Genomic DNA, 27,001 nt, shown 5'->3' with positions numbered 1-27,001 from the left:
CATATGAATACGCCACGGGTAGCTTGCCAGGCTCTGCCATGCAGGTGGGATACTGTCGATAGCTTGCCCGGCTCTCTGAGAGGGATGGAGAAATCAAACCCAGGTCAGCTGGGTGCAAGGCAAACGCCCCACCCGCTGTGTTATCGCTCCAGTCCTAATCCAGCAATGGAACTGCTAGGTATTTATCCAAATAGGAAAACAATAATTTGAAAGGATATTTGTGCCTCATGTTATCAGAATTATTCACAGTAACCAAAATATGGAATGGACCTAAATGTCCATCAACAAATGACTAGTTATCAGCGGGTACGTGCAGTGGGGCAAGAGAAGGAATGAGCAGAAGGGGCTTCTGGCAGCAGGATGACACTGGACCTTGGGGAGTCCCCTATACTGAGGTTTGAGACTGAGCCCTGAAACTCCAGAACAGTGTCAACCAATAATGAATCAATTCAAAAAGGGAAACAAATCAGCCTTGGGTCAGCACGGGCTGTCTGCTGTACTATGACAGCCATCCAGGCAATGGCCCTTTCCTTGAAGCCAGACTCTCCTCAGAGGCTCGAGTCCAAAGCCCACCACATTGTTGGGCCTCTGAAGATGAGCTCTGGCCTCATGCGGAAGTCCCTGAGCAGCTGGTGCCTGGAGTCAACTCAGTTCACATAAGGCAGCCTGCTCAAGTTTTGATAGGTAGTTCTATGTGACTACCTGCTAAGAAAACAGAAATTAGAATTGCAAAAACACTGTATAAGTATAGGTTAGCTGCATTTGAATAAACGAGTCCACAAATATTTAGAAAATTTTATTTTTATAATTATCGAAAAGGTAACCTACAATAAGGCCTTCTGGTAAGGAGCAAATAGACTGATGTTATTTGATGTGTTATGTTGCAGACCAGGCAAGTTATCAATCTGTTTGGTGGGTGCTCCCAAACAGTGCTGAGGGCTCTTGGGGTCAGTGAGCAGTTCTCAACCCAGTGGCCAGATGCTTTGATGCGAGTCCCAATGATGCAACGCTGCTCAGATCCTGCAGGGTCAGGAACCATTAGGGCCACACCAAGTGGTGCTTGGTGACCCTTAGTGATACACAAAAGCCAGTTTTAATATAGAGAAGAGAAACACTGGTGCCTGTTATGCCAAGAATCATTCCTATCCACAACTATCCCATGTGGATTATCACCTTTTTCAAGATAGGGAAACAAGCTATCAGGCTGAGAACATCTACAGTGGTCAAGCCACCTATGTAATAAAGCACATGGCCAGCATTAAGTCTGATCCTAAAAGGCATGTTTAAAAAAAAAATTCATTTTTAACTTTTAGTCTATGATACTTAGGCATTATTTGGAAAAGTAGTAGGAATAAAGCAAACGGGTTTGACTCCCAGTGACAGGAATGTCAACATTTTCTTTCCAGTCCATGTTTTTTCTTTTCTTTTTGTTTTTTGTGGGGTAGGGAAGCACAACAGACCTGGGGACCCTGCCTTACTATACATAATCTAGCTGGATGCGGGGGAAGCAGGGGAGGGCACACCCAACAGTGCTTGGGGACCCCTCTCTGAAATAATTAGTCTAGTTAGGTGGGAGGCTTGCTGGCTGGGTGCTGGGGGCCACCACAGTTCCTCCTGATTCTGTTTGTCAGATTGGGGCCTAACTCATACATGCAGTGCTCACACTTCACCCCGCTGAGCACTCTCTCCCTGGCCCTGCAGCATCTGAATTTTAGGTGTGAACACACCAGCATATCAACCCAGAAACTTCAGTATTTTACAAATTTGATTCCTGATTTAAAATGAAAGTATACATATGATAGAACACTTGGAGAATACGGAAATGTCTAGAGAAAATTAAAGTCACCGAGAATCCCATTAGCCGAACATAGCCATAGTCAGTAATGTCCTATTCTCTGGGTCTTTTCCTATCAACTTTCTCTTTTACATAACAAAACTTAGGCACAAAGGTTTTTTGAAAGTGGCAAGTGATGACAAAAGGAACTTGGAGGCAGTATTTACCACTCAAACTAGTCAACAGGTTCTCAAAGGGCAGAAAATAATTAGGTTCTCTGTCATTCATACTGCCAACAAATTATCTGTAAGTTATAAAGCCACTCCACTGTATCCTGACAGGAATTAACATGGACAAGTTTTTCTTTTTTCTTTTGCATTCAAGTGGGTCTAAGCCATTTATTTGCTGATAATACACATCAACCCTTCAATGACAGGTAAATGTTCTTCTAGGAGAGGAGAGACAACTGTTGTAGTCTGTTGGTGACAAGATTTTAGTATCTCCCCCACAGTGAGCAATACAGAATATGCCTGAACCATGCATACTTTAATTTACATACAAGGCGCTTAGCGAGACACAAGGAAGTTCTGAATGGTGGTGATGGTTCTGATATTATTAAAATCCCAAAGAATTTATTAACAAAACTGAAATCCAAACTTCAGTAGTACATAAAGTTAATAGGCCTTTACAACAGCTGTTACTGAAGCTTGGTGACTGAAGTTTCTATGCATTGTGGAAGGCAGAGCGCAAAGCAGAAGATAACTTGAGTTCAAATGTTGATTGAGATCATGCAGCTTCTCTGCTTAAACGCTCATGACACACTGAATGAACTGGAAGAGAGAAAAGCCAGCATTAACCTGTGAACATCAGAGACTCACACATCCTGTTATGGGGGCGGGGGGAGATCCCATTTTGGTAAATAAGATGAATTATGGATCCAAAAACTTCCTTTTTAAGATTAAAAAGTAAACGACATGTGACATGTGGAAAGGTTCGTGTTTTAAGGGAAGCAGTCTAGTAACTGCTAAGTGAATAAAAAAGGTTTTTCATATCAAACCTGGGTCAGCTGTGTGTAAGGCAAACACCCTACCCGCTTTTTCTATTACCCTCGCCCTGAGATCTGTATATTATGTCTTGTCTTTATTGATGTAATATTACCTTATGAGATTATTTTAGGATATGGAATTCTTTAGCCAAAGGATCCCTTAAATTCCTTTTAGGGTTTAATACTGTTGTAACATACATTTTGAAGAAGCACTAGAAAGTACCCTGAAAACAGTCTTGTAATCTAACATTTGTCAATAAAGAAAAGACATAAACATACAGATTTAGGGGCTGGAGTGACAGTACAGTGTCACTAGCTAACCTAGCTTCCACCCGCCAACACCCCAAATGGTTCCCTGAGTCCACCAGGAGTGATCCCTAAGTACAGAGCCAAGAATAAGGTCTAAGTTCAACTGGGTATCATCCAATAAAACAAAACAAATATAAATATATGTGTACATACACACTCATATACATACATATACACATACATATATAACACATACATAATATCATATAAAAATTCCAAATACTTAAAACTTTAGAAATAGCCATGGTCAAAAATCTCTGCCCACATACAAATAGAAGTTAAGTTTTTAAATAGCACTGTAGCACTGACGTCCCGTTGTTCATCGATTTGCTTAAGTGGGCACTAATATTATTAGAAATTTTCAAAACTGCACTTTTATTTTTTTAATCATTTTTTTTTCTGGATGGTCTGTGCTTGACAGTTGGGATTGTAAGGTGTTGGGGATCCAGCTAGGGTGAGCACACAGAAACAAAGTGCCTAACCCCCATGTTATCTCTTTGACCCAAAGTGCACCTTTTAAACAGTTTAACTTTGTAAAATATTATTTTTCTTAAAACTAATCCTGGCGAGCCAATATATGTGTACACAGAAAGCAGAATAGCTGAGCCTTCCCCTGTAATTTAGGAACCCATGATTCAAAGCAGCCGTATTGCTGTACTTTTGTTCTGTGGCTCACACCTGGCAGTGTTCAGGGTTTACTCCTGGCTCTGCACTCACAGATCACTCCTGGTGGGACCGAGGGGACCATATGGATTACTTGGGATTGAACCGGGCCCGCCATGTGCGAGGCAAGCACCCTCCACTGTACTATCATTCCAGCCTCAGTATTAGCTGCAATATGTGCTTCACCACACACAAAACAGTAGAGACTGCTTTTCCAATCACTTTCCTTCCTCTTCCAACACCAGAGAGGCACTCAGCACTGCTGATCCTGGAAGCATTCCTGCAAGCTGGCCATCATCTCTTCACAGAAAAGCAATCTTAGGGTCAAGATTTTTAAGTAGCTCCTAAGTGGCCTTTTACCTCTTTAGAAGAGACATGCTTTTGAATTCTGACTTAAGTGGATCTCCAGGTTCTCAATAAAAAAATGTATGCCCGGTACAGCCATGAGCTTCAGAGCTGCTCTCAAATGACTTATTGACAGAAGACAAAAACAAGCATGATGTTGTGAAACGGTCTGAAATCTCTCAATAGCCAGAGAGGAAGGCTTTATTACTGCATCCTCTTTCCTCAGTCTCAGCAATGAAGACATTTGCCAAAATGACTCAGCTAGTATATGGAATGTGCTAGGTTTGACCCAGGTCTTGTAATGCATATCAAACAGTGCCTGGATAAAAAACAGTAATACAGAAATGAATACTCTGAATGGTTTTGATAAACATGAAATGGATAGTCTGGATCCTTTTGACCATTTAAATTTCAATTACACTGTCATCCCTGAGATGGTCTCTAATGAACTCACTTCAACAGAGATGCCCTTTCGGTGTGTATTTTGCTTGATTAGTTTTTCATTAACTGAGACTTACGTCATCGTATGGGAAATTCACGACACCTTGCTGAGTAGTATCTCGTCTTCGAAAGCTGTCTGTAAAACAACACAGCACAATTTATGGGTCTTTTAAAACAACTCACCTGAACAACTCAATTAATTATCTTGGTACTGAATTCAAAATGTGCTAAAATTTAAATCACACAACCAACATAAAGAAGATAAAAGAAAATAAGTCAATTACATGAATAGTATTAACAGGCAATAAGCAAGTAATGATATGCAAATTGGCCAATTCTCTAGTTATGTGGAACTGGAAGAAAACAACAAAGATAGGAAAAGCCACACATCTTCCAAAACCAATACATAATTGTGATCAAAACCCAGAGTTTCAAACTTCTTAAAAACATAAGTACTATTTAACCAGGAAGGAAATGGATGGAATTCCCAGTATGAAAAAAGAAATGGACCATGATCAAATTCCCTAAACATCTGAAATTTGTCCTCAGATATTTGTTAGGATGCAAAGATATTATCAAACCAGACATGTAAAAGAATAAAAAAAAAACTGCGAGGAATTAAGAACATATAAACAGAAAGACATGAAAAATGTCATGTTATTAAAGCAGCTTTGTTTAAGAAAAGTCAGAACCAGAGGAACACAATTTTTAACTATTTTCCAATAAGAGGAATTTAGAAAAGAAGAGCTACAGAACTCAGTAATTTTACTCTTTTAAACTACTTCACATACTAGGAGAAAGTCAGACTATTGCTCATTCTGATGGAAAAAGACCCCACTAATAAGTTTATTATAATTTGGAACATTCAGTTATAGTTAGGATTTTTTAGGGGGGAGGGAGCATATCCAGGAGGGAGACATCCCCATATCATCCAAGGGATTGAACCTGGACTTCCTGCATGCAAAGCATGCACTCAACCCTTTTCAGAGAGCTCATCCTATTTAGGAATATCCTAATAACATAATTTTTGCTAAAAGCAGACTTATTCTGTTAGAAGTACTATTTTGTTAGAAATGCTTAATAGTAATGTTAACAGGATACTGAAGTTAAAATAAAGAATGGGTAGATTAAAACTCCAGAGCACTGAGAGAAGTCATATTTTCTAGACCTGCGGTGACAAGATCGCAAAGACCACACCTGTTAGAGCTCGAAGTTTGACACAGCAGGCAATGTAGTCATCAAAGGTGATCTTTCCATTGGTGCTGTATCGCTTTGCAATTGAATTCACAGCCTGGGGACTCAACCTAAATCCTGAAAGAAAAATCACCCAGCAAGAAGTTAAAGAATTGCAAAAAAGACTACTAAAAATAATCAAGAACCGTTTTTAAAACTGAGCGCTCACTTTAATTATAAACCTACTTTATAGAAGAAATCATTATATCGCATATATTTTTAGAAACTAAAAATAGTAACATAGCAAACAGACAGTTCTAATGATCCTACCCATTGTGGTCAGTGCCTTCTGCAATTCCTGAGGATCCACCGTTCCACTCCTATCGCTGTCAAAACTGATGAAGTGCTGTCGCCAGCCATTCAGAACAGCCCAGAGCTCCTTAAATTCACTGAAACCCATGGTACCCGACATATCTCTCTGAAGTGTAATCAAGGATTAGAGCTGCTTTCCTTTGAAACATTTGCTAACGAGGAAGTCAAAGATCAAGGATAAAGGAATTTAATATTTCTGATAAAAAAGGTCAAAACATTTTATGTTCCTCTTGGCAGGAAACAGTAAAGTGATAAATGAATGATATAATCCTGATGCCCTAATGCAGGAAAAGCTTGACGTACTCTGGAAAAGAGTCAATCTCTAGGATGTGGTGACAGGGAACTACTATAGCGTACAGTTACAGGAACTGCACTGTACTTTCAGGGGTTCGAGGCTGTGGGATCCTTTTTGGGTCCAACACTCCCTACGGTTATTGCCTTCCAGATAAAATTTTCCTGAAAAACAAGGTGGGATGTAAGGTATCCCAGTGGAAGCACTTGCTAACCTGAGTTCAGCCACGATAATGTGAAAAATTTCACTGCTTCCAGGTCAGGTAAATCACACATAGCAACCAATATTCAAGCAAAAAGCACCCTCTATGACCGCTCAACTTCTCCATTTGTTCTCCCTGATGCCTTTTTGCATTTTATTTGTCAAGACTTCTTCCTTTTCTGTCCCAAGTTGCATTTTAAAAGATGATTATTTTTGAAAAAATTTTACAGCTACTCCTTACTTTGTGTGTACTAAGTACTGCTCAATGACAACCTTTAGGGACTAATTTTTGGTCACGGAAAAGTACGCTCGGCAATAAATATGGTAAAGGATACATCCAGCATTGAAACCATCAGCCGACAAGTCTCCAAATTAAAAGCTGTTAGGAAAAAGTACAACATATTAATACAATTTGAAGTTTCAAAAGTCATGTTATAGTGGATACAAATAAGTATAGAATATGTTTATACATGAGACCATTTATATATTTTAATATCTATCGCTACTCAATTTATGTGGAAATAAATTTAACATGCTTTTAAGTATATATGTAATATATATATTTTTTTGTTCCTGAGAAAATACCTCCTAGAATCCAAATTTGATTTTAAAAGTTTTCCAACTTAAAAAGAAATATTTTTTCGGTACTGAATAGTACTAGTAATTTACATAAGATTGTTAGTTACAGAGCACTGTTAATATTCTTAGGCATGACTGTAATTTTGACTTTGACAAAAAAACGTTTCTGCTTAGGCAAGTATGTGTGGAAATTATTTTTAGATGAAATGGATGATATCTAGAATTTGATCCAAAAGAAAATGGACTCAGCAGACCTAGAAGTGAAACAAGGATGGTAACACACTGACCATAACTGAAGTCCAGCGATGGGAGTTTACTAATCTTTATTTCTGGTCAAGATTAGCATTTTTGTAATATAGTCTTTTAGAAAAAGTTGTTATCTTCCCTATTATTATGGAAATTATATTCCCACATTCGGTTTTGCTAAGGATCAGACATAGTGCTCTACACTCAGGCCCTAGAATGTAACACAGTGATATTAATTCACCGTAATAAACTATGTGTTACTTATTATCCACCACAGGAGTGAGAAGGTAGAGGAACTCTGTTCCTGCTCACAACTGGATAGAGTTGTTTCTGTTCACTTGGTGTGTAATCATTTTTCTTTTCACTGTGATGGCAGATACAGAGCAATAACCCATTTCAGGAAGTCTGGGGTCTCTAATGTAATAAGCTTAATATATGAAATAAGATAATCGGGATGATAAATATGATGGTGAGAACTGGTATTAAATAAGAGCATCCTGGAGCAAGGCCCCTTGACCAATTCAGTGCTGGCCACTGTTCAGAAGCCTTCTAATTCTCCTGTAATTTGAAAGCGGTCAGTGGGCATTTCTCTAACTCACTCAGAAACAAGACTACATCCATTGGTTAATGATCTATTAGCCTTCTACCCAAGCAATAGAAAATCAGAAACAAGTAAGTCCTTGCATCTTACATGGTGTTGACAGGAATTCCTTTGAAGAAATATTACATAGGTACCAAAAGTTGTAGGGGTAAGCAGAATGACAAAACTAAAATAAATTCCACATGGTTTGTTGAGATGTATACAGAATGAAACATCTCTCTAGTTCATTTGTTTTTTCCATCCAAACTAAATTTTAGATAATACTAAGCTAACTCATTATTGTAACAACTCCAGAGAGTATACACCTTAGATTTCCTACTTGGAAGATTCCTGTGTTCAGCATATACACATCATCAGAAATCTCTGCCTCCCACCCGAAAGCACTGCCAGGAGGTAACTCGTGAGCAGAGCCTGGGCTGGCCCCTGAGCACGGATGGGTCTGCTCTCCCACCCCATCCCACCCCACCCCACCCCAAAACTCAGAGAAGCAGAGAAGTCCAATTAAAGGCAAGCAAAAGAAATGAAAGTACTGTCTTAGGAGGCTCCACTTCAGAGGATCTTGATTGCCTGCTAAGCTATTTGACTTTTTGTTTTATGGACACTAGAGAGAAACTCAAGATCTTTAGAGAAGAGTGACTGTTAGAACTTGTGTCAGGAGAACAGAAATCTGGTCTTTTCTGAGAGGGATTTCAGGGGAAGGTAATGAAAAAAGCAGTAAACCAAAGTGACTAAAGAGAAAATTCATCATTCCAATCTCTCTGAATACATTTCTGTGAAGAAAACCCTTGCTCAATCTTATTTACTTTCTGTTCCTGGGTAGGTGAATGAATAAGCAAATGCAGACTGTGGAATATAATTCAGTGATAAAAAGAAACGAGGACCAGGAAGAATAGCACAGGGGGTGAAGTGCTTGCCTTGCACATGGTTGACTACGGTTTGACCCCTGGCACTGCATATGGTACCCAAGCACTACCAGGAGTGATCCCTGAACAGAGAGCCAATACTCACCAGGTAGGGGGCGGAGGGAGAAAGAAAGAGAGAAAGAGACCCTTGCTCAATTTTAACTATATTTTTCTCCAATCAATAGCTTTTATTAAAGCTGTCTACTTAAAAAAAATTCAAAGATGATGTTATAATTTTTCCATTATTCTCTAGATCCCTTCTCTGTTCATTTCCTTAGGAAGCCTCAAACATGTCCTCTCCTAGGAGAAATCCATGAGAAGTAGGTCTGACAGGAAAAGACCTCTAGTAGCTTCTCTCAACCTTATCCCAGAAGGACAATTACACTGAAGGACAAAAGAAAAGCTGAATTACTGTTTCATACTAGAATAGTTACCCTCACTGCCCACCTCAAGGAATGACTGCTTCCTATAAGAACTGTTAAGCAGGTGCCCATAATCTGGTTGGTATCATGCAGAGTGAAGTTGGTGAGAGGAAGAGGGACAGATACAGAACTGTCTCTCTCAACTGTGGAATATAAAGATATACAGTCAGGAAATAACAAATGCCCAAAGACTACAGAACTGAACTTACCACAGTGAGCGGGGCAGGGGCTGAGTGGGCAAAAGCCCGAGACAATGGTAGAGAAGATAATGGTGAGGGTGTAGTGTGAGAACACTGTCTGCATGAAAACCTATCACCGCCAGTACTATAAATCATAGCCTAAAATAAAATTTATAGCACAAAAATAAATATGACTATAAAACAACAGTAACAACAAAAAGGGCACTGGACCCCCAGCCACCAAATGGTATTTGGTTGTTTATTTAAGAAACCGATGATTATGTTAATTTCTGGACTCCAAAATTCCCCGTGACACCTCATCAGCGAGGGGTGGAGTGTCTCTTACCGCCACCACAACCAGATGAGAGCAAGCTTATGAATTCCATCACATGCTCCTGATGACTCAGGAATGGCTTCTCTATAACTCAGAGGCCTTAGGCCAGGCCTACATGTGGCTTCCTCAAGTGCAAGTTCTACAAAGTCTGCTCTTTGAGAATATATCAGCCAGTTTTATGCCCAATTTAAAAACCTGTCATTCCACTGAAGGGTATATGCAGAATAGTCTCTGTTGTGACTTCACTCACACGTATAAACCTTCTCAGACCTCTGCTCATAGCTCCAGTTGCTGGAATTTTAATAATGAACAATTTAACTATAGTGCCTACAACAGTATTGGGGGAAAAAAAAAACCAATCTAAAAAATGCTGCTTTGTTTAGGAGTAAACAAAAGAAATACAAAAAGTTTCCTCCCTTATTCCATCCAAAACAAGGAAATATTAGTAAGATATCTAAAGTCATAAAACTAAGGACCATAAAAATAAAAATGTAAAATAGTTTGTTTTGTTTTTAAAGAATCTAGTGTACATGCTATGCCTGTCCAAAAAAAAGAAAAAAGAAAAAAGCCACTAGCAGGGCCAGAATGACAGTGCAAGGTTAAGGCTCTTGTCTCTTGCCTTGCATGCACTAGTCTTTGTTCCTTGTTTAATACCAGGTGTCATAACAGGAATAGTCCAAGTACCAGCAGCTGTGGCCAAACCCTTTTCCTCTCCATCCTCCCCTCCCTCTCAAAAACTGTCACTAGAAATGCTCAGGTGGGAATTCTAGTTTGAGTGTGGCCTGAGAAATGGGAGTTTGATTTATTGTTCTGTCTCGACTAACAACTGGCAAAGAAGTTGGTGGACAAGGTATCTGAGCTAACACGATTCTGTCACTGTCACCCCGTTGCTCATTGATTTGCTTGAATGGGCACCAGTAACGTCTCCATTGTGCCACTTGTTGTCACTGTTTTTGGCATATCTAATACGCCACGGGTAGCTTGCCAGGCTTGCCGTGGAGGCAAGATACTCTTGATAGCTTGCCAGGCTCTCTGAGAGGAGCGGAGGAATCAAACCCTGGTTGGCCACATGCAAGGCAAACTCCCTACCCGCTGTGCTATTGCTCCAGCCCAACAGGATTCTCTATCTTAGATATTTGTCATGGTGGAAAAGATGCCACCATGGTTGGGGGTGGTGGTGGTAGTGGTGGTGGTGGTGGTGGTGGTGTTGTGTGTGTGTGTGTGTGTGTGTGTGTAGGAAAAGCATGGTGGACGTGTGTAGGAAAAGCATGGTGTGTGTGCATGTGTGTAAAGCCCCCAGTCAGAACACACGGTACTTGTAAAGGTTCCTCAGCTCCAGCTCCAGGAAGAGATCCAAGGCAGGAAGAGGTGCGAATGCCAACAGAGAGGCAGCTAATACAGTGCATGAGGAACTGAGGTGGCAGATAGTATTGATTTCAGAAATGAGGAAGGGACTTTCCTCCAAGTTTCCTGTGTGGAAATGGGCAAGAAGCTGGGGGGTGGGGGGTGTCACGGTGAGCAGTGCCTCAGTCAGAATCCTGAGACCAGGCTGAGCGCAGGGCCCAAACGGCACTTGCAGGCTGGTGGGGTGGGAACCGGGAGATGGGAACAGAACACAGGGCCAGCAACTCAAAACCCTAAGTAACACCTGGCTCAGGACGGAGGCAGCTTTTGGCAAACAGCAGTGCAGGTTAGCTCCTCTCACTGAGGACACCCGACCTGGCGGATTTCATTTCGACACCCTAAGTCCACCCGAGGGAAGGAGGCCACACAAGTGGTCTCCTTGGTTCACCGGCCTAGACACACAGAGCTCAAACAGAACCCTACTAAACTTGTGGCCGGTGTGGACTGATTCATTAAGAACTACTTCCAACTTAACAGCTGTTGGCTGGTATGGGTATGGGGGGACACGCTCAGGGGCTACTCCCAGCTCTGTACTCAGGTCTAATCTTGGCAATGCTAGGGATCAACTTAACATTTTTAAAATAGTAAACAGCCTACCAACTTTACAAATCTTTTTCTGAAGGGGCCTTAAAAGTAGTTCTCAGGGGACTTGGTGGGGGTGGGGGTACCTCCTGGTGACAGTAAGACAACCAGTCCAGATGGTTCAGTGCTAGGGCTCTATGTTGTGGGAGGGGTTGGGAATCAGGGAATCCCCATCAGTGCTGGGTGGGCGCATACAGTGCTGGGGAATGAACTGGGGCCCACGCACCCCTAAATATCATACTAGCTCCCAAGACCCAGCTTTTGAAATTCTTTACTGGATGAGAAAAGCTGGTGTTCTGAAAGCGGAAATCACCAGTAACAACCAAAATACTCAAACTAGGAATACTTTTGGAGGAAAAGGAACTGATGTACACAGATGGCAGGAATGCAAACTGGTGCAGCCTGGAAAGTAGTATGGAGTGTTCTCAAAATATTTTTAAAAGTTCAGTAATTCCATTTCTGTTTAGACACCTAATACACCTCAAAGTATAAAGGTACCTATTTAACTAGAAAAGACAGAGGCACTCCTATGTTCATTACAGCACTTTTATTTGTTCTGGGGCCACACCTAGTGCTCAGGGACTATTCCTGGCTCTGTGCTCAGGTATAGTGGGTAGAGCACTTGCCTTGCACCCAAGGTCAGGTCCCTGGAATCCCATATGACACCCTAAGCTTCACAAGGAATGATCCCTGAGCACAGAGCCAGGAGAAAGCCCTGAGCATCACTGAGTGTGGCCCCCAAAACAAAACAAAGGGAGTGACTCCTGGTGCTGATCAGGTGATAATATGTGGCTCTGGAGACTTGAACCAGGATCAGCTGCATGTAAGGCAAGTGACTTATCTTCTGTACTATCTCTCTGGCCCCAAATTTCCATTTATTATCGACAAATTATGGAAACAATCTAAAAAAAGATTAGGAAACAATCTAAGCCCAACAATGAATGACTGGATAAAGATGTGACAGACACATTAATATTAACTATTAAAAAAAGAAAAAAAGTGAAGTCTTGGGCCAGAGAAGTAGTACAAGAGCTAAGGAGTTTGCCTTGCACATGGCCAATCCTGGCTTAATCTCCAGCACCACATACGGTCCCTGAGCACACTAGGAGTGATCTCTGAGCACCACAGGCTATGGTTGGCTCAAGCCAACCCACAAGAAAATTTGCCACTGGCAACAACATGAATGGAACTGGTAGAGATTATATCAAGTAAAATAAGTCAGAACAAAATGACAAATAGGAGAAGATGAATTCACTCAGATGTGGAAAATTGGATACCAAGCGAAAGCACATAATAAGCCCAAACCAAATCCTTGCATTCTGGCTGCAGAACTGAGGTTACCAGAGGGTGGTGGTGGGGATGGAGTGACAATTGGGGAGAGTTCACTGGAAGAAGGTAACTGGTATCATGATGTGACACAATGACACAGTATCAAGTTTGAGGTGGTGTAGGCCTGTACTCCTGAAACATGCAGTGTAGAAAGCCAATCTTAAAATATCAGATAATAAAATAAATAAAAATTTAAAATGACAGAAAATAACTCAAAAGTTTCTCTTGGAGAAACCCACACTGTCCACTTACGTTTGTATCCGCCTGCAATGCCCGACTGGGTCAGGCATCTCTGCAACTCATCTGCATCAATTTGTCCATCCTTGAGGAAAAAAAAATAGGTAAAAGTTTAAAGATAGTGACTTGGACTCTTTTTAGATCTAAATTTACTTCCAGAAGTCACTGCAGCACTAACAATAATAAAATAAATATTATTTTGTATGAGACACTTAAAAATATTTTTAAAGGAATACCTTTTAAAAGTAGGCATCCTTTTCGTCTCTACTTTCAAAAAACAATGATGAAAGACAAATTTAAGACTTGTGTAAAGACTTCTTCTAAAGTGAATAATTGTGATCATAAATTAAAAAGTACAACTCTTAATCTACAAGTAAAGTGGGAATCCAATTCTCCCAGACCTTCCTCGTAAACTCTATAATTAAGAATGTCTAAAAGCTGCTGACACCTATGCTCCCCCACCGTGTTTCCCAAGTGGGTGATATCGCTGCCTGAGGGGCGCTGGATGGGGGGCTGGACAGGGTGTTGTAGCAGTCTTCAGGGCAATTGAGGGGTGCTGTTTGTGCTCATGAAACAAGGCAGATTTCCTAGGTTCTTTTCCGAAAGGGCAGGTAGGCCAGGCGAGCTTGAAAACTCTATTATAGCATTTCAAAAATCTTTTCATCATTTTAAGCTCCTAAATTTGGACTTAGCATAGACACTCTCAAGCATAAAGGATTCTCTTTTAATCAAACACTGAGGTAAATATGGTTTCTTTCCCACCACTCATGGTATGTTTAAATGTAGGAAGAAAACTGTTTTTTTTTTTTGTGTGTGTGTGTGTGGTTGTTTTGCTTTGGGGCAATGCTCAGCAGAGCTTGCTCCTGGCAGGGCTCAGAGAAGTGTATGGGGTGCCAGGGATAGAACCCAGGTTGGCCATGTGCAAGGCAAGAACCCTTCCTGCTGTACTACCTCTTCAGCCTGGAGAACATTTGCTATCATACACTATTCTTCCGCCTGAAGTAGAAAACTGTCGAACATTTAAAAATAAAATTATGCAGTTGCTTAAAAATCATATTCCTGGTGCTGGAGAGATAGGACAGCAGAACTGGTACCGGTCTTGCCATGTGGTTGACCCGGGTTCGATCCCCAAAATCCCACATGGTCCCCTGAGCCTGCCAGGAGTGATTCTTGAGTGCGGTGTGAGGAGTGATCACGGAGTGCAGGAGGTCTGGAAGTCCTTCCCAGGGATTCTTGGCGAACAGACACTGGGCCAAACCCAGTGATACTCAAGGAATATAATCAACAATGGTCAGAGAGACCATGTAGATGCAATCCACGGTCAGTTGCACACAAGGCATGTGCCTTCTTATTCCTGGTACTATCTCTTGAGTTCTGCTCACCTTTTTTTTTTTATCAAATGTGAATGATTTCCACAGACCACAATTAATAGTTTGAAACTAAGAGATCCCTGGCACCTATTCATTAGCTGACCAAGGTAGGAACTAGATGCATGCTATTGTTAATGACTTCAAAATAAAATTACTCAAATCTTCAAGCTCATGGGCATCATAAATTCAAGATGAGGAGCAGGATCAATAATGTGAAAGACAATGGATATGCTACAGCCAGCGAGGGCTGCTGAAAGCTAAGGAGGCAGGGTCACTTACACCCTGAAGGCAGTGGCAATCTAAGAACGCAAGAGGCAATAGGTTTCAAAGATACAGATCATGAACAGACCGGGCAGATACTTAAGCGGAAGCTCTTTCGGGTTTAGACTCAATTTTCCATTCAGGTTCTCAAACTTTTTTAAGGTGTTATTTTAATTTAAAAGAAGGATTGGGGCTGGAGTGATAGCACAGTGGGTAGGGTGTTTGCCTTGCATGCGGCCGACCTGGGTTCGATTCCCAGCATCCCATATAGTCCCCTGAGCACTGCCAGGGGTAGTTCTTGAGTGCAGAGCCAGGAGCAACCCCTGTGCATCGCTGGGTGTGACCCAAAAAGCAAAAAAAAAAAAAAGGATCTTGAATTTTTTAGTCCAATGGAGGGCAATTTTACTTAAGGACTTTGTTATTTCTGGCTTTTCTCAAAACAAAGCTGAACTGAAGTGAGAGAAAATGTTCTCCCTGGATACATCTGGATTTATCATACATAGTGACCTTGTGAGCAGGGAAGTATCCTTAGAAGATGGCAGTACACCTGTTATACAACTACAGTGGGTGGGAGAAGTTGACCTTTATTCTCTCCAATGGTCAACCACCCACAATACTTTATAGGGACATAGAAGAGCTGCCCAGTAACAGGATTTGCAACAAAGTGAAACTAAACCGTGCACAGCTTAACCTCCTGATAATTAGAGTAAGGAGCAGTTAATTTTTTGAAGCAAAGTGGATTTTTAGCTTTAGATATATCTCTCTAAGGATTAACAGTAAAATTCAATAGATAAAATATCTCTTTTAAAATCTGGCTATATATTACAGAATATATAATACTACATATTACTTAAAGACATACTGGTGCATATCTTTAAGGAGATAGAAAAGGGGTTTAATGTTCAAAACTTTCTCTGGAAAAATTTTATTTTCTCTGGAAACCACCCTGGTTTCCCAGTCAATTCATAGCTCCGAAGAAGGCGGTTTCACCTTTAAAGTATATTCAGAGTCCCTCTGCTGTTCAAAACGCTCACCCTAACTCAACTGCAAGTTTTGGTTTGAATCAAATGGACAAAAGTACATAGAACACTTTGCTGTCTTATTGGCAAATTGCTTTCTTTCCCGTTGTTCTCTCCTAGAAGCAGGGGGATTCTTTTCCAGAGCAAAGCTCTTTCTCCCGTGCCCCTGTGACAGGAGCCAATATAAATGTGTAACCCCGCCAACTGTCAGAGGGCAAACCTCACCTGTCCAGCAACAGCGGCAAAGTAACCATAGAGCGGGTCCTGAGTCTGGCCAGGAAACGCAGGCCCTCCCGGAGCCCCTCCGTACTGTGAAACAGAAAACAGACATGTCTCATTCCTCTGAATCCGGCTTTCTGCTTTTGCCATGCAGCACCTGTGGACAAAGTCGGCTCATTCCATGTCCCCACATTATTACCCACTGCCCACCCGCCCCAGAGAAAAGCCATGCTATCACCCACTTCACCTCTTTTTTTTTTTTTTGCTTTTTGGGTCACACCCAGCGATGCACAGGGGTTACTCCTGGCTTTTCACTCAGGAATTACTCCTGGCGGTGCATGGGGGACCATATGGGATGCCGGGGATCGAACCCGGGTCGGCCGCGTACAAGGCAAACGCCCTACCCGCTGTGCTATCGCTCCGGCCCAACACTTCACCTCTTTTTGAAAAACAGGCACCAGGGAAGTAGCACATGCTACTCCATGCGGTATAGCACACGCTTAACATCCATAAGTTGTACCGACAGTGACATGTGCCTTAGCGAAGGCATTTTAAGAGAACTTGTTAAAGCGTGGTCATTGAGGTCAGGGCTAACCGGGCAAGCAAGTTCGGAACTGTTCTTGTGTCGATTCATTAATCGATAACAGTTGAGGGGTTTGTAACGTGTTCTAGGAGCCAGGAGGGCTGGTGTTAAACAGAAATATAGGAGTAGGTGCAGCCCAGGGACCAGGGCGGGTCAGCGAGCACAGGGCGGTGACACCGGGCGGGGCAACATTCCAGACTTGGCAGCAGTTTCCCAGGACGACTCACATCCCAGATGCCTGCCAGGCGGGCAAGGTGGGGCTCCCTCTTTTCCTCTATCTGATCTTCTTTCGGGCTCCTCCTCCACCCGCTGCTTTTTTCGGGTCAAGAGGCTGATCCCTGCACCACTCTCGATGAAAATGGCTCTGGCCAGGGGGAAACCCGCAGGAGGAAGTCAACAGCTAATTTGCACCATTGCATGCCGCGTTCTCAAGTGTCACCCGGGCGCGCTTCCGCGGACCTAACACTGTGCTCCCAGCCCTCCTCCCCCGCTGCCTTCTAGGGTGCCGGTTCTGGGGGTGGGTGGGTGGGTGGGGGAAGGAACAAAAAAAGCAGGAAGGAGTCCAAGAAAAGTGGCCCAAAGGCAGGGCCTGGAAGGGGGGGGCTGCCAGGAGGGGCGCAGGGGAGGGTGGCCCCGGCGCGTCGCCCAAGGTGGCATCTCGGAGAGGCCAGGCGTGGCTTCGGGTCGCGAGTCCACGCGGGCAGCACTTACCCCGCCAGGGTAGTAGCCGCCGGCGCCGGCGCCTGGGTGCCCGGGGTAGGCCATGGTGCAGACTGAGCGGCCGCCGCCCTGCGCCCCGCCTCCCCGCGGCTCCCGGGCCCGCGCGCGGGGACCGCCCCGGAGCGCACCAAGCGCTGCGCGGGGGCCGCGACCCACATCCGTCTCGGTCCGGAGACTCGGACTCGCCCCGGCCGCAGCTCCCAGCCCCTGCTCTCGGCCTCTCTGGGTGCGACCTGCCGAGGGCGAGCTTCTTTCAGGCCCTGTTCGGAGATGGGGGTCTGCTGCTGCCCGACACACCCTCCTGTCTCCTCCCTCTGCAGGGGAATGGCACATTCCGACACAATACTGGTCAATTCCTTTTCCCTCCTTCTTTCTGGGATGTTTTCTCTTGCTTTTTGTTTGTTGTTTTCATGTAAAACAAACAAACAAAAAAAATTATTTTTATTTTTGAGGGTAGGGCGCAACTTTCTCGGATCTGGGGCTTTAACCTAAGGGGCGGATGCCTGTGGGCACCTGTGGCTGGGGTGAAACGCTCAGGCTAGGTCGGTGCCCTTGGAAAGCGGGGATGAAACTCCAGGGACTGTGTGCTAAGGGTGGAGGGCTGGGAGTTGCCTCTTTCATTGAACAACACAAGTGGGTTTCCGTACTCCGGGAAACCTTTCTCGTCTTGGCCAGGTTATGCTGGGCGTTGCTCGGAGAGGGCTTTCGGAGGACGCCGGCCCTTCGGTGGGCGGGGCAGCCTTGCCCCGTCCTTCCTTTAAACGGTTGGTAGAGGTCAACGGGCTGAGTGCATGCTGGATGGAGGTCCGGGTTCCACCCGGGAATCCCCGAGCACCGCGGAGAGCGACCCTGGGCCCTGAGCCAGGAGCTCCACTGCACTGAAGGGTGTGGTCCAAAACCCGAACGGAAAAAAAGAAAGTTTGAGAGCTATTTGAATGATTCAGACAAAAACAATCCCTCCCTCCAAAATTACTATCCGCTAAGCAAGAAAAGTTTAGACGCAACTAAAAATGTGCTGGTGGTAAATATTCAGGAAGCTAAGAGTTGAACTTCACTCAGATGATAAAGAACATAGTTTTCTTCACATATATATATATTTTTTTCACCCAGTTGCAATCTGACACCATTCAAAAGTGAGATTTTGGGTTTGGGTTTGGTTTCAGGTGATGTGAGTCATACAGGATGTTTTCCTGAGTTTTTGTTTCATGACAATAGATCGTTTTGTCTTGAAGGTTGCAGAGAAGTTTTGAAGAGTCATCTAGGTTAAACCGATGTGGGGGCATCTGCTTCTCTGACTTTCCATGGTGAACAGGGCTTCCATGGGCCAAGGTACACGATACTCGGAGGCCATAATATTATCAAGGAAGCATGTGGTAGAGATTAGGAATCATGATTCAAGTTCACCACCCAGGGGTGGTCCTGGGGTATTTTCCATAAACTGGGCATGAGGAAGTTGTTAGTTTTTTTTTTTTCCTTGAACCACACCCTGTAGTGCTTTTTGTTTTGTTTTGTTTTGTTTTTGTTTTTTTGGGGGGGTCACACCCAACAGTGCTCAGGGGTCACTCTTGGCTCTTCATTCAGGAATTACTCCTGGCGGTGCTGGGGGTATCAATGTCAGGGATCGAACCCGGGTTGGCTGCGTGCAAGGCAAACTCCCTACCCACTGTACTATGGCTCCAGCCCTCCTTTAGGGCTTTTTAAGGTCATCACTGTCATGGCCCAACTCATGAAGTTTTCAAGTTAATGGTTTCTTTTAGTAGCTTTAGAGTTTTAGGCCTTCAGACATACAATTTTATGATCTGGAGCCACACAGCTACACGGATGGGAGTGGTGTGGGAGGAAGGTGAAGAGCACCCGTGGTGCCTGGATGAACCCGGGACTGGCATGTGCTAAGTGTGTGCTCTAACATTGCGCTTCAAAAGTCTAAAGATGTTTTAAAGGATCAAGCAGGAGAGTGGGCTGACTCACCTAAGGTCATTCCTTTGAAACTTTTGTCAATTTTGGTTGCATGGGACATTGACAGCGATACAACCCAAGGCCTCACATTTTCAAAGCCTATGTTCAGCCACTGAACTACAGCCAGCACCGCTTGTTTGGAAATTTTGGTTTAATTGAAAGGAGACTTCTGGCAGAAGGATGTGGGGTTGTTAGTAAGGATCAGAAGATGGACTTCCTATTTCTTTCCTAATGGGCAGTAAGGAGAGGATGTTGATTCCGGGCCATAATTACCTAATTCTATTTTGCCAATAGAATTAAGAGGATGTTGACTCCGGGCCATAGTTATCTAGGGGAGAAGCTGGACGGGTGTTAAAACTTTTATTGTTGAGGGCAGGAACTGAGTCAGATTGCTGAGTCAGGAGGCATTCTTTTCACCTGCAAGTTTCTGTATGGCAGTTAAAGAATGTTTGATCCAAGGTTATATATACGCATGTCATATATATATATATTCAATGTCATATACCATAGGTATATCTATATGCATATATATGTGTAGATATATACCCAGAAGTGGGATTGATGGATCATATGATTTTTTTTCCTTTGTTCTTGAGAAATCTCCATACCGGTTTCCATACTGTTCACATCATTTTACATTTCTACCAACAATACACAAGCAGTCCGGTTTTTCCACATATTTGCCAATACTCAATTGTCCGTTGTGGACAATTGTTCTTTAGTCATTTTTAAACTGGGTTCTTAGTTTTTTGTTGTTTGTGTTTAGCTTTGTTATTGGGCCACGCAAGGTGGCCCCCAAGACCAAGGGGATCCCTCCTGATGGGGCCTATGTAGCTCCTGGTGGGGCTCAAGGATCACTCCTGGAAAGGTTTGGGGACCAAACCAGGAATCCAACTCATATCAGCTGTGTGCAAGGCAACTGCTTGCCCCCTGCACTCTCAGACCAGAGATTCTTAGTTTTTTGGGGTTTTTGTTTTTGCTATGGTTTTATAGGAGTTCTATATATTTTGGAGGCTATCTTCTTATTGGTTATATGGGTTGTAAATGTTTTCCCCCAATTCTTTTACTTTCTGTTGATTTCTTTACTGCACAGAAACACTTTTGTTTGATGAAGTCCTTGTCTCTTTTTTGTTTATTTTTAGTGTTTTTGGTTTTGTTGTCTGCCTTTTGGGGTCAGAAAGTTAAAAGGAAATTATTGCTAAGACCCACATCATAAGCTTTCCCCTATATATTCTTGTAGGAGTGTTTGTTATTAATGCATTAACTTTTTTTAATTTATTTTATTTTATTTTATTTTATTTTTTTTGCTTTTTGGGTCACAACCCAGCGATGCTCAGGGGTTACTCCTGGATTTACACTCAGGAATTACTCCTGGCGGTGCTTGGGGGACCATATGGGATGCCGGGGATCGAACCCGGGTCGGCCGCTGCAAGGCAAACGCCCTACCCGCTGTGCTATCGCTCCGGCCCCAAAATTAACTTTTTTTTTAGAATAGGAGTTACACCAGACAGTGCTGAGAACAGAGGAGTCCGGAGCCACTAATTGTGATGCTCAGGGGCCAAGTAGTGCCAGAAAGCAGAGCCCAGGCCTAGGCCATGCAAAGCTTGTGCATCACCACTTGGCCACGCTCACCCCCAACACATTTGTCTTTAATCCACTTTGAGTTGACATATGGTGTAAGTTAAGGGCACAATTTCATTCTTTTGTTCATGTTGGGTTTATTTCTGTACTCTGTTCTCTTCCTGGGGGTTGGATTGGATGCTGGGAAACAGGAGGTGATTTCCCAAGCAGCACCTGGGAGCCCTCCTCGTGATTCCTGGCCAGCCAGGAAGGCAGTTCAGTGGTAGGGACTGTGGGATGCATTTTTGCTCTAGCCCTCAGGGCTGTACCCAGCAATGTTTGGGGTATCTCATGGTGGCAGGGATAAAAACAGGGCTGGTCACATGCAAGGCATATGCCTTAACTCCTGTACTAACATTTGGACCCCATTTTCTTTCTTAGCTTCTTTTTTTGAAGTCTGTTTATTCAGAAAGATGTCCCCAACTATCAGAAATAGATGGTGGACAACAACTTAAAGTTTTTGTGTGTAAGTTATTCCAAGACACACGTTTGAAAGACACATGTAAAATATTTGTAAGCTATGCAAAAATTGGCTTTGGTTAAATAACTGATATTTGTCCTTTCAGTAGTTTTAGAACTCTTCCTACTGTACAGCTCAATAGCATTGAATGAAGTGCCACAGATTCTTAGAATTACTGCTAACAGGTAAATGGTTGCTGCTTTAGTTTGTGAAAAACAAATTGTGGTAGGCCAGAGAGACAGTGCAGACATTAAGGCAATTGCTTTGCATGTAGCTGACCCTGGTTTGATGTGGTTCCCTGGAAACCTCCAGGAGTGATCCTTGAGCAAAGGAGCGTAAAGAAAGCCTTGAGCACTGTCAGGTGTGACCCATAAACAAAAACAAAGCATTCAGACAACAGCTAAAAGACAACAACATACACTAGGTAGTACTTAATATGTGCAGGCTCTTCTTAGCACTTTACATGTTTACTTAATCCTCATAAAGCCCCATGAAATAGATACTATAGTTAACCTCATTACACAGTTGAGGAAACAGTAGCTGAGAGAACTTGTCCAAGCAGAAGTACAGAGTTGAGCTTTCATGTCAGACCTTCAGGTTCAGAGTTTGGGCTAAACTTTAGCATACAGCCAGTTTTGTAATGGTCAGATAGCAAATACATTATGCTTCCTGGACCTAGAGTCCCCGTCACAACTACTTGGTTTTGCCACTGTGGCACTCAAGCGACCCTAGATAACACACAAATGAATATGTCTATATCTCAATACAGCTTTATTTATAAACACTGAAATTTGAATTTCACATAGTTGTTACTTTTTAAATATAGCTCTTAAATTTTAACTCTTTAAGAGCATTTGAATCCTATCTCAAATTAATGAACGCAGAAGCATAGTATAGAAGTTAGGCACTTGCCTGGAATAAATGTTTAAATTTTAAGTGGAACCCACGTATGATCCCCCCAGCACTGCCAGGAGTAAAACCTAAATACAGAGTTAGTGGTAACTTCTGGTGTTGCCTCCACTAAAAATAAAGTTTAGAGATATCCTAGAACTTTTATTCATAGATTAAGAACTTCCTTATTTTTTGCCAATAGAATTAAAAACATAAAAAACTTCCTTATTTCTTATCAGTAGAATTAAAACATTTGAATTGTTATGGAACTAATATTTCATATATAATTTTGGCTTGGCTGATCATTACCTGCATCTTGAAGGGAGTCTTGCGATCAGAACTGGCAATTCCTCGAGGAGTAAGTCCCAGTAGGATGACAAAACAAAATAATTCTGAAGTATCAACTGTGCTGGCAGGTTAATCATGTTGCCCTTCTGATCCCTAGTAATCAGTAACCAACTCTAATCTTCAGCAAAGTAGGCAGCTTTCGTATAAGTCAGAGGTTTGAATGAACTGTGTTAAATGTTAGAGCTACCTTAGCTAAGAAAACCAGGAGCCAGTAGCAAGACACACACACACACACACACACACACACACAAAATTATGTCTGACATTTCATAGTAATGACTGTCTATGAGAGACTTTCTGAAAACCTACAGAGCTATGCATGCTACGCACTGCACCAGTGGGCGTAGGAGCTGCTAGTTCTGGCCAGCAAGAACCAATTACCAGAAATTTTGTCAGTTTACTGCTAGACAATGCCAATATTGTAAATTAGATTTTCAAAGTCACTGAAAACTAAGGTTATAAATACTCTGACTTCATGACTTCCTAATTACTTTTCCATATTTATACTATGTAATGTGCTTTTGAATATTAATTCCCTAGTCCAAGCTCAATTGTCCACTCGATTAATAGCTTAAAATTGGCCATGATGAGAGGCTTTATACCATGGAAATTAGGAGGCTGATGATTGGTGTATTGTTTTGCTGCTTGTCAATGCTAGACTTGAAGCTGATATGCGGGGGAAAATGTTAATAGTGGAGAGTAATGTAAAGAGTGTATTGTATCTGTAACTGATACAAGAAGTTGAGGTTTTTTATGGCTTTAAAAATGATTTTTGTTTATTACAACTGAGATCTATGTAGAATTAATTTCACCACAATTAGGTCTGGGGAAATAAAGCTATAATTTATATTTAATTTTAAGACATGCAGTTAATTTGAAGAATTTCCAGGATTTTATAGATAATAATGTAGAATTCCTGTTCTCTTCTTTATCTTAGTTAAAAAATACATCAAATCAACACTGTAGCTGGTGCTCTCCAGATTAAAAAAAAAATTTAAGTAAAGTCACTGTTCCAAAATGCAATTACAGACAAACTTATAAGAGAAGACAGTTGTAATCAGCAGTCCTAGAGCTGTTTCAGCTTAGTGAAAATATATTTTGAGAATGAGAAACAACTTAACAGAAAGTGATATGTCAGATTTAATAATGTTGAGTGTACTAGAAAAGTGATAATGGCTTGAGATGTAACTCCATCCGTCAAATTATGGTTCAATTTTAATTATAGATTGACTGTAAAATATGCTTGGCAAAAATCTTAACTATTCTGTGAAAATAAAAATGGCTATATTAAATTGACAATAAAAGTATTAATTTATCATTTATAAATTATGTACTATATATTTTTTGTAGAGTAAAATTTCAACTTAGGTTATGTGTATGCATGCATTTGTTTTTTTTCCTTGAAAGTAAGTTGCTAAACATACTCCAACACACCGCTGGCTACAGCTTAAAGGACCAAGAAGTATCCTTTGAACTCTAAGATACAGAGAAATATATCTGGACTTCAATATGTAGACCAGATACAGACTGGCAAACCAAAGATGGCATGCAACTAATTTTTTTCTTTGTGAAACCATTAATTTATTTCTGTTTTGATTTATTTATGGTTCGGTTGGGCATTCGCCTTTCATGCGGCCGACCCGAGTTCAATTCCTCTGCCCCCTTTGAGAGCCCTGCAAGCTACCCAGAGTATCGAGCCCGAGCGGCAGAGCCTGGCAAGCTAGCCGTGCATATGGGATATTGGATATGCCAAAAACAGTAACAATAAGTCTCTCAATGAGTGACATTACTGGTGCCCGCTCAAACAAATTGATGAGCAACGGGATTACAGTGACAGTGACATGGTTGCAATAATGTTAAACTTTATTATATTGATGTACTAACAAAATTATTGTACCTCACCACCACCCAAGTGTCCAGGATCCTCTACCATTGTTTCTCTATCACCTCTGGTCCAATTTTCATTACCAACCTCCACCCATTCCACCGTTACTTGATAATTAGTTTAGTAGTCCCTGGCCAAGCGTCTGTCATTGTTCAACACTGTTTGTTCTCTTGTTTTATCTTTCTATATTCCACGGATGAGTGAGGTCGTCCAGTATTTGTCCTTCTACCTCTGACTTATTTCACTTAATACAGTATCTTCCAGTTCCATCTATGCTGCAGTCAACTATAGGATTTCACCTTTTCTCTGTCTTTTGAAGCTTCAAAAGCTTCAAATTCAGCATATTGGGACCAGAGAAAAATAAGCTTTGCATGTGGGAAGTCTGGTTTCAATCCCCAGCACCACATAGTACACTGAGAACTGAGCCAGGAGCAGTCTCTACGAGCTACCAGGTGTGTTCTTTTTTATCCCTAAAATAATATCACATATATCCTAGGGCTGGAGCAATGGCACAGTGGGTAGGATGTTTGCCTTGCCCTCGGTCAACCCAGGTTCAATTCCTTCATCCCTCTTGGAGAGCCCGGCACGCTACAGAGAGTATCCTGCCTGCCCGGCAGAGCCTGGCAAGTTACCTGTGGTGTATTTGATATGCCAAAAACAGTCACAAGTATCACAGTGGAGACATTACTGGTTCCCACTCGAGCAAATCTATGAGCAACAGGATGACAGTGATACAGTGTTATCCTATTTTGTAATAATTTTTATTTATTTTTTTGATTTCAGGGTCACACCTGGAGGTGTTCAGGGCCTATTCCTGGCTCTGCCCATGGCTCACTCACTCCTGGCAACTCAGGGGACCATACAGGATGCCAAGGATAGAATCTAGGCTGTGTGCAAAGCAAGTACCCTACCTGCTGTAGTGTCACTATAGCCCGTAACTTGCTTTATAACCAAATATATTTAGTCATACCTTTTTTTGGTTTATGAAATATTCCCAGCCTCTTTTCGTATGGATATAGAGTACTTGATTGTGTATTCATTTCACAGTTTAATGTCATGTTGTTTCCGAATGTTTATTATTAGGTTAGTATATAATTTATCTGTAGAGCGCTTGCTTGGCATGTGTGAAGCCCTAGGCTCAATCCTCACCACCACATACAAACATACTAATCTCCCACATTTTTATTACATTATCATCATCATTATCCCATTGATCGTTGATTTTCTTGAGTGGTCTCAGTAACGTCTCCATTTGTCCTAGCCCTGAGATTTTTAGAAGCCTCTCTTTACTCATCCTTCCCAACGGCGCCACATTGGAAGCTCTTTCAGCATCAGGGGAATGAGGTCCATCATTGTTACTGATTTGGGCATATGAATACACCACGGGTCAACATCCAGAGACTATAAAACCAAGCTCCTGGAAGCGCGCGAGTTTATTACACTTGATACTTAAATAATAACAAAATGGTTAGGATATTTGTTGTCATACTCTGCATTGTTTTCTTAGACATATTCTCAAGATTTTAGGGAATGAGGTTTTGAAATTACAATTAATGTAAATTGACTCATAAGAAGTTTGCAATGAGTAAAATTGGGAGAGATTTTGCTGGAGACTCGTTTTATTTTTTATTTTTTTTTAATTTATTTATTTTTAATTAGAGAATCACTGTGAGGGTACAGTTACAGATTTATACACTTTTGTGCTTATACTTCCCTCATACAAAGTTTGGAACCCATCCCTTCACCAGTGCCCATTCTCCACCACCCGTAAACCCAGTGTCCCTCCCACCCTCCCCAATCCCATCTCCCCCCCACCCCACCCTGCCACTGTGGCAAGGCATTCCCTTCTGTTTTCTCTCTCTAATTAGCTGTTGTGGTTTGCAATAAAGGTGTTGAGTGGCCGCTGTGCTCAGTCTCTAGCCCTCATTCAGCCCGCAACTCCCTTCCCCCACATGGCCTTCGACTACAATGTAGTTGGTGATCGCTTCTCTGAGTTGATCTTTCCCCGGAACGTGAGGCCAGCCTCGAAGCCATGGAGTCAACCTCCTGGTACTTATTTCTACAGTTCTTGGGTGTTAGTCTCGCACTCTGTTATTCTATATACCATAGATGAGTGCAATCTTTCTATGTCTGTCTCTCTCTTTCTGACTCATTTCACTCAGCATGAAACTTTTCATGCCCATCCACTTGACTACAAAATTCTTGACCTCCTTTTTTCTAACAGCTGCATAGTATTCCA

At 42.2% G+C, this 27,001-nt stretch overlaps 1 protein-coding gene across 1 annotated transcript; it reads right to left on the bottom strand.

Moving 5' to 3' along the window:
* Nucleotides 1-789: 789 nt before the first annotated feature.
* On the bottom strand, nucleotides 790-17,735 carry SRI (sorcin). Its single transcript, XM_004602163.2, has 8 exons — nucleotides 17,594-17,735; nucleotides 16,306-16,389; nucleotides 13,446-13,515; nucleotides 6,951-6,994; nucleotides 6,081-6,228; nucleotides 5,775-5,888; nucleotides 4,655-4,713; nucleotides 790-2,604 (listed from the first exon to the last, which is right to left on the bottom strand). Exons 1-8 carry the CDS (start codon nucleotides 17,645-17,647, stop codon nucleotides 2,578-2,580), a joined length of 600 nt encoding a protein of 199 aa, XP_004602220.1. The 5' UTR covers nucleotides 17,648-17,735; the 3' UTR covers nucleotides 790-2,577.
* Nucleotides 17,736-27,001: the final 9,266 nt, after the last annotated feature.

The sequence above is a fragment of the Sorex araneus genome, chromosome 1, assembly GCF_027595985.1.
Source record: "Sorex araneus isolate mSorAra2 chromosome 1, mSorAra2.pri, whole genome shotgun sequence".
NCBI lineage: Eukaryota > Metazoa > Chordata > Mammalia > Eulipotyphla > Soricidae > Sorex > Sorex araneus.
This window is presented reverse-complemented; position numbering and strand designations above follow the sequence as displayed.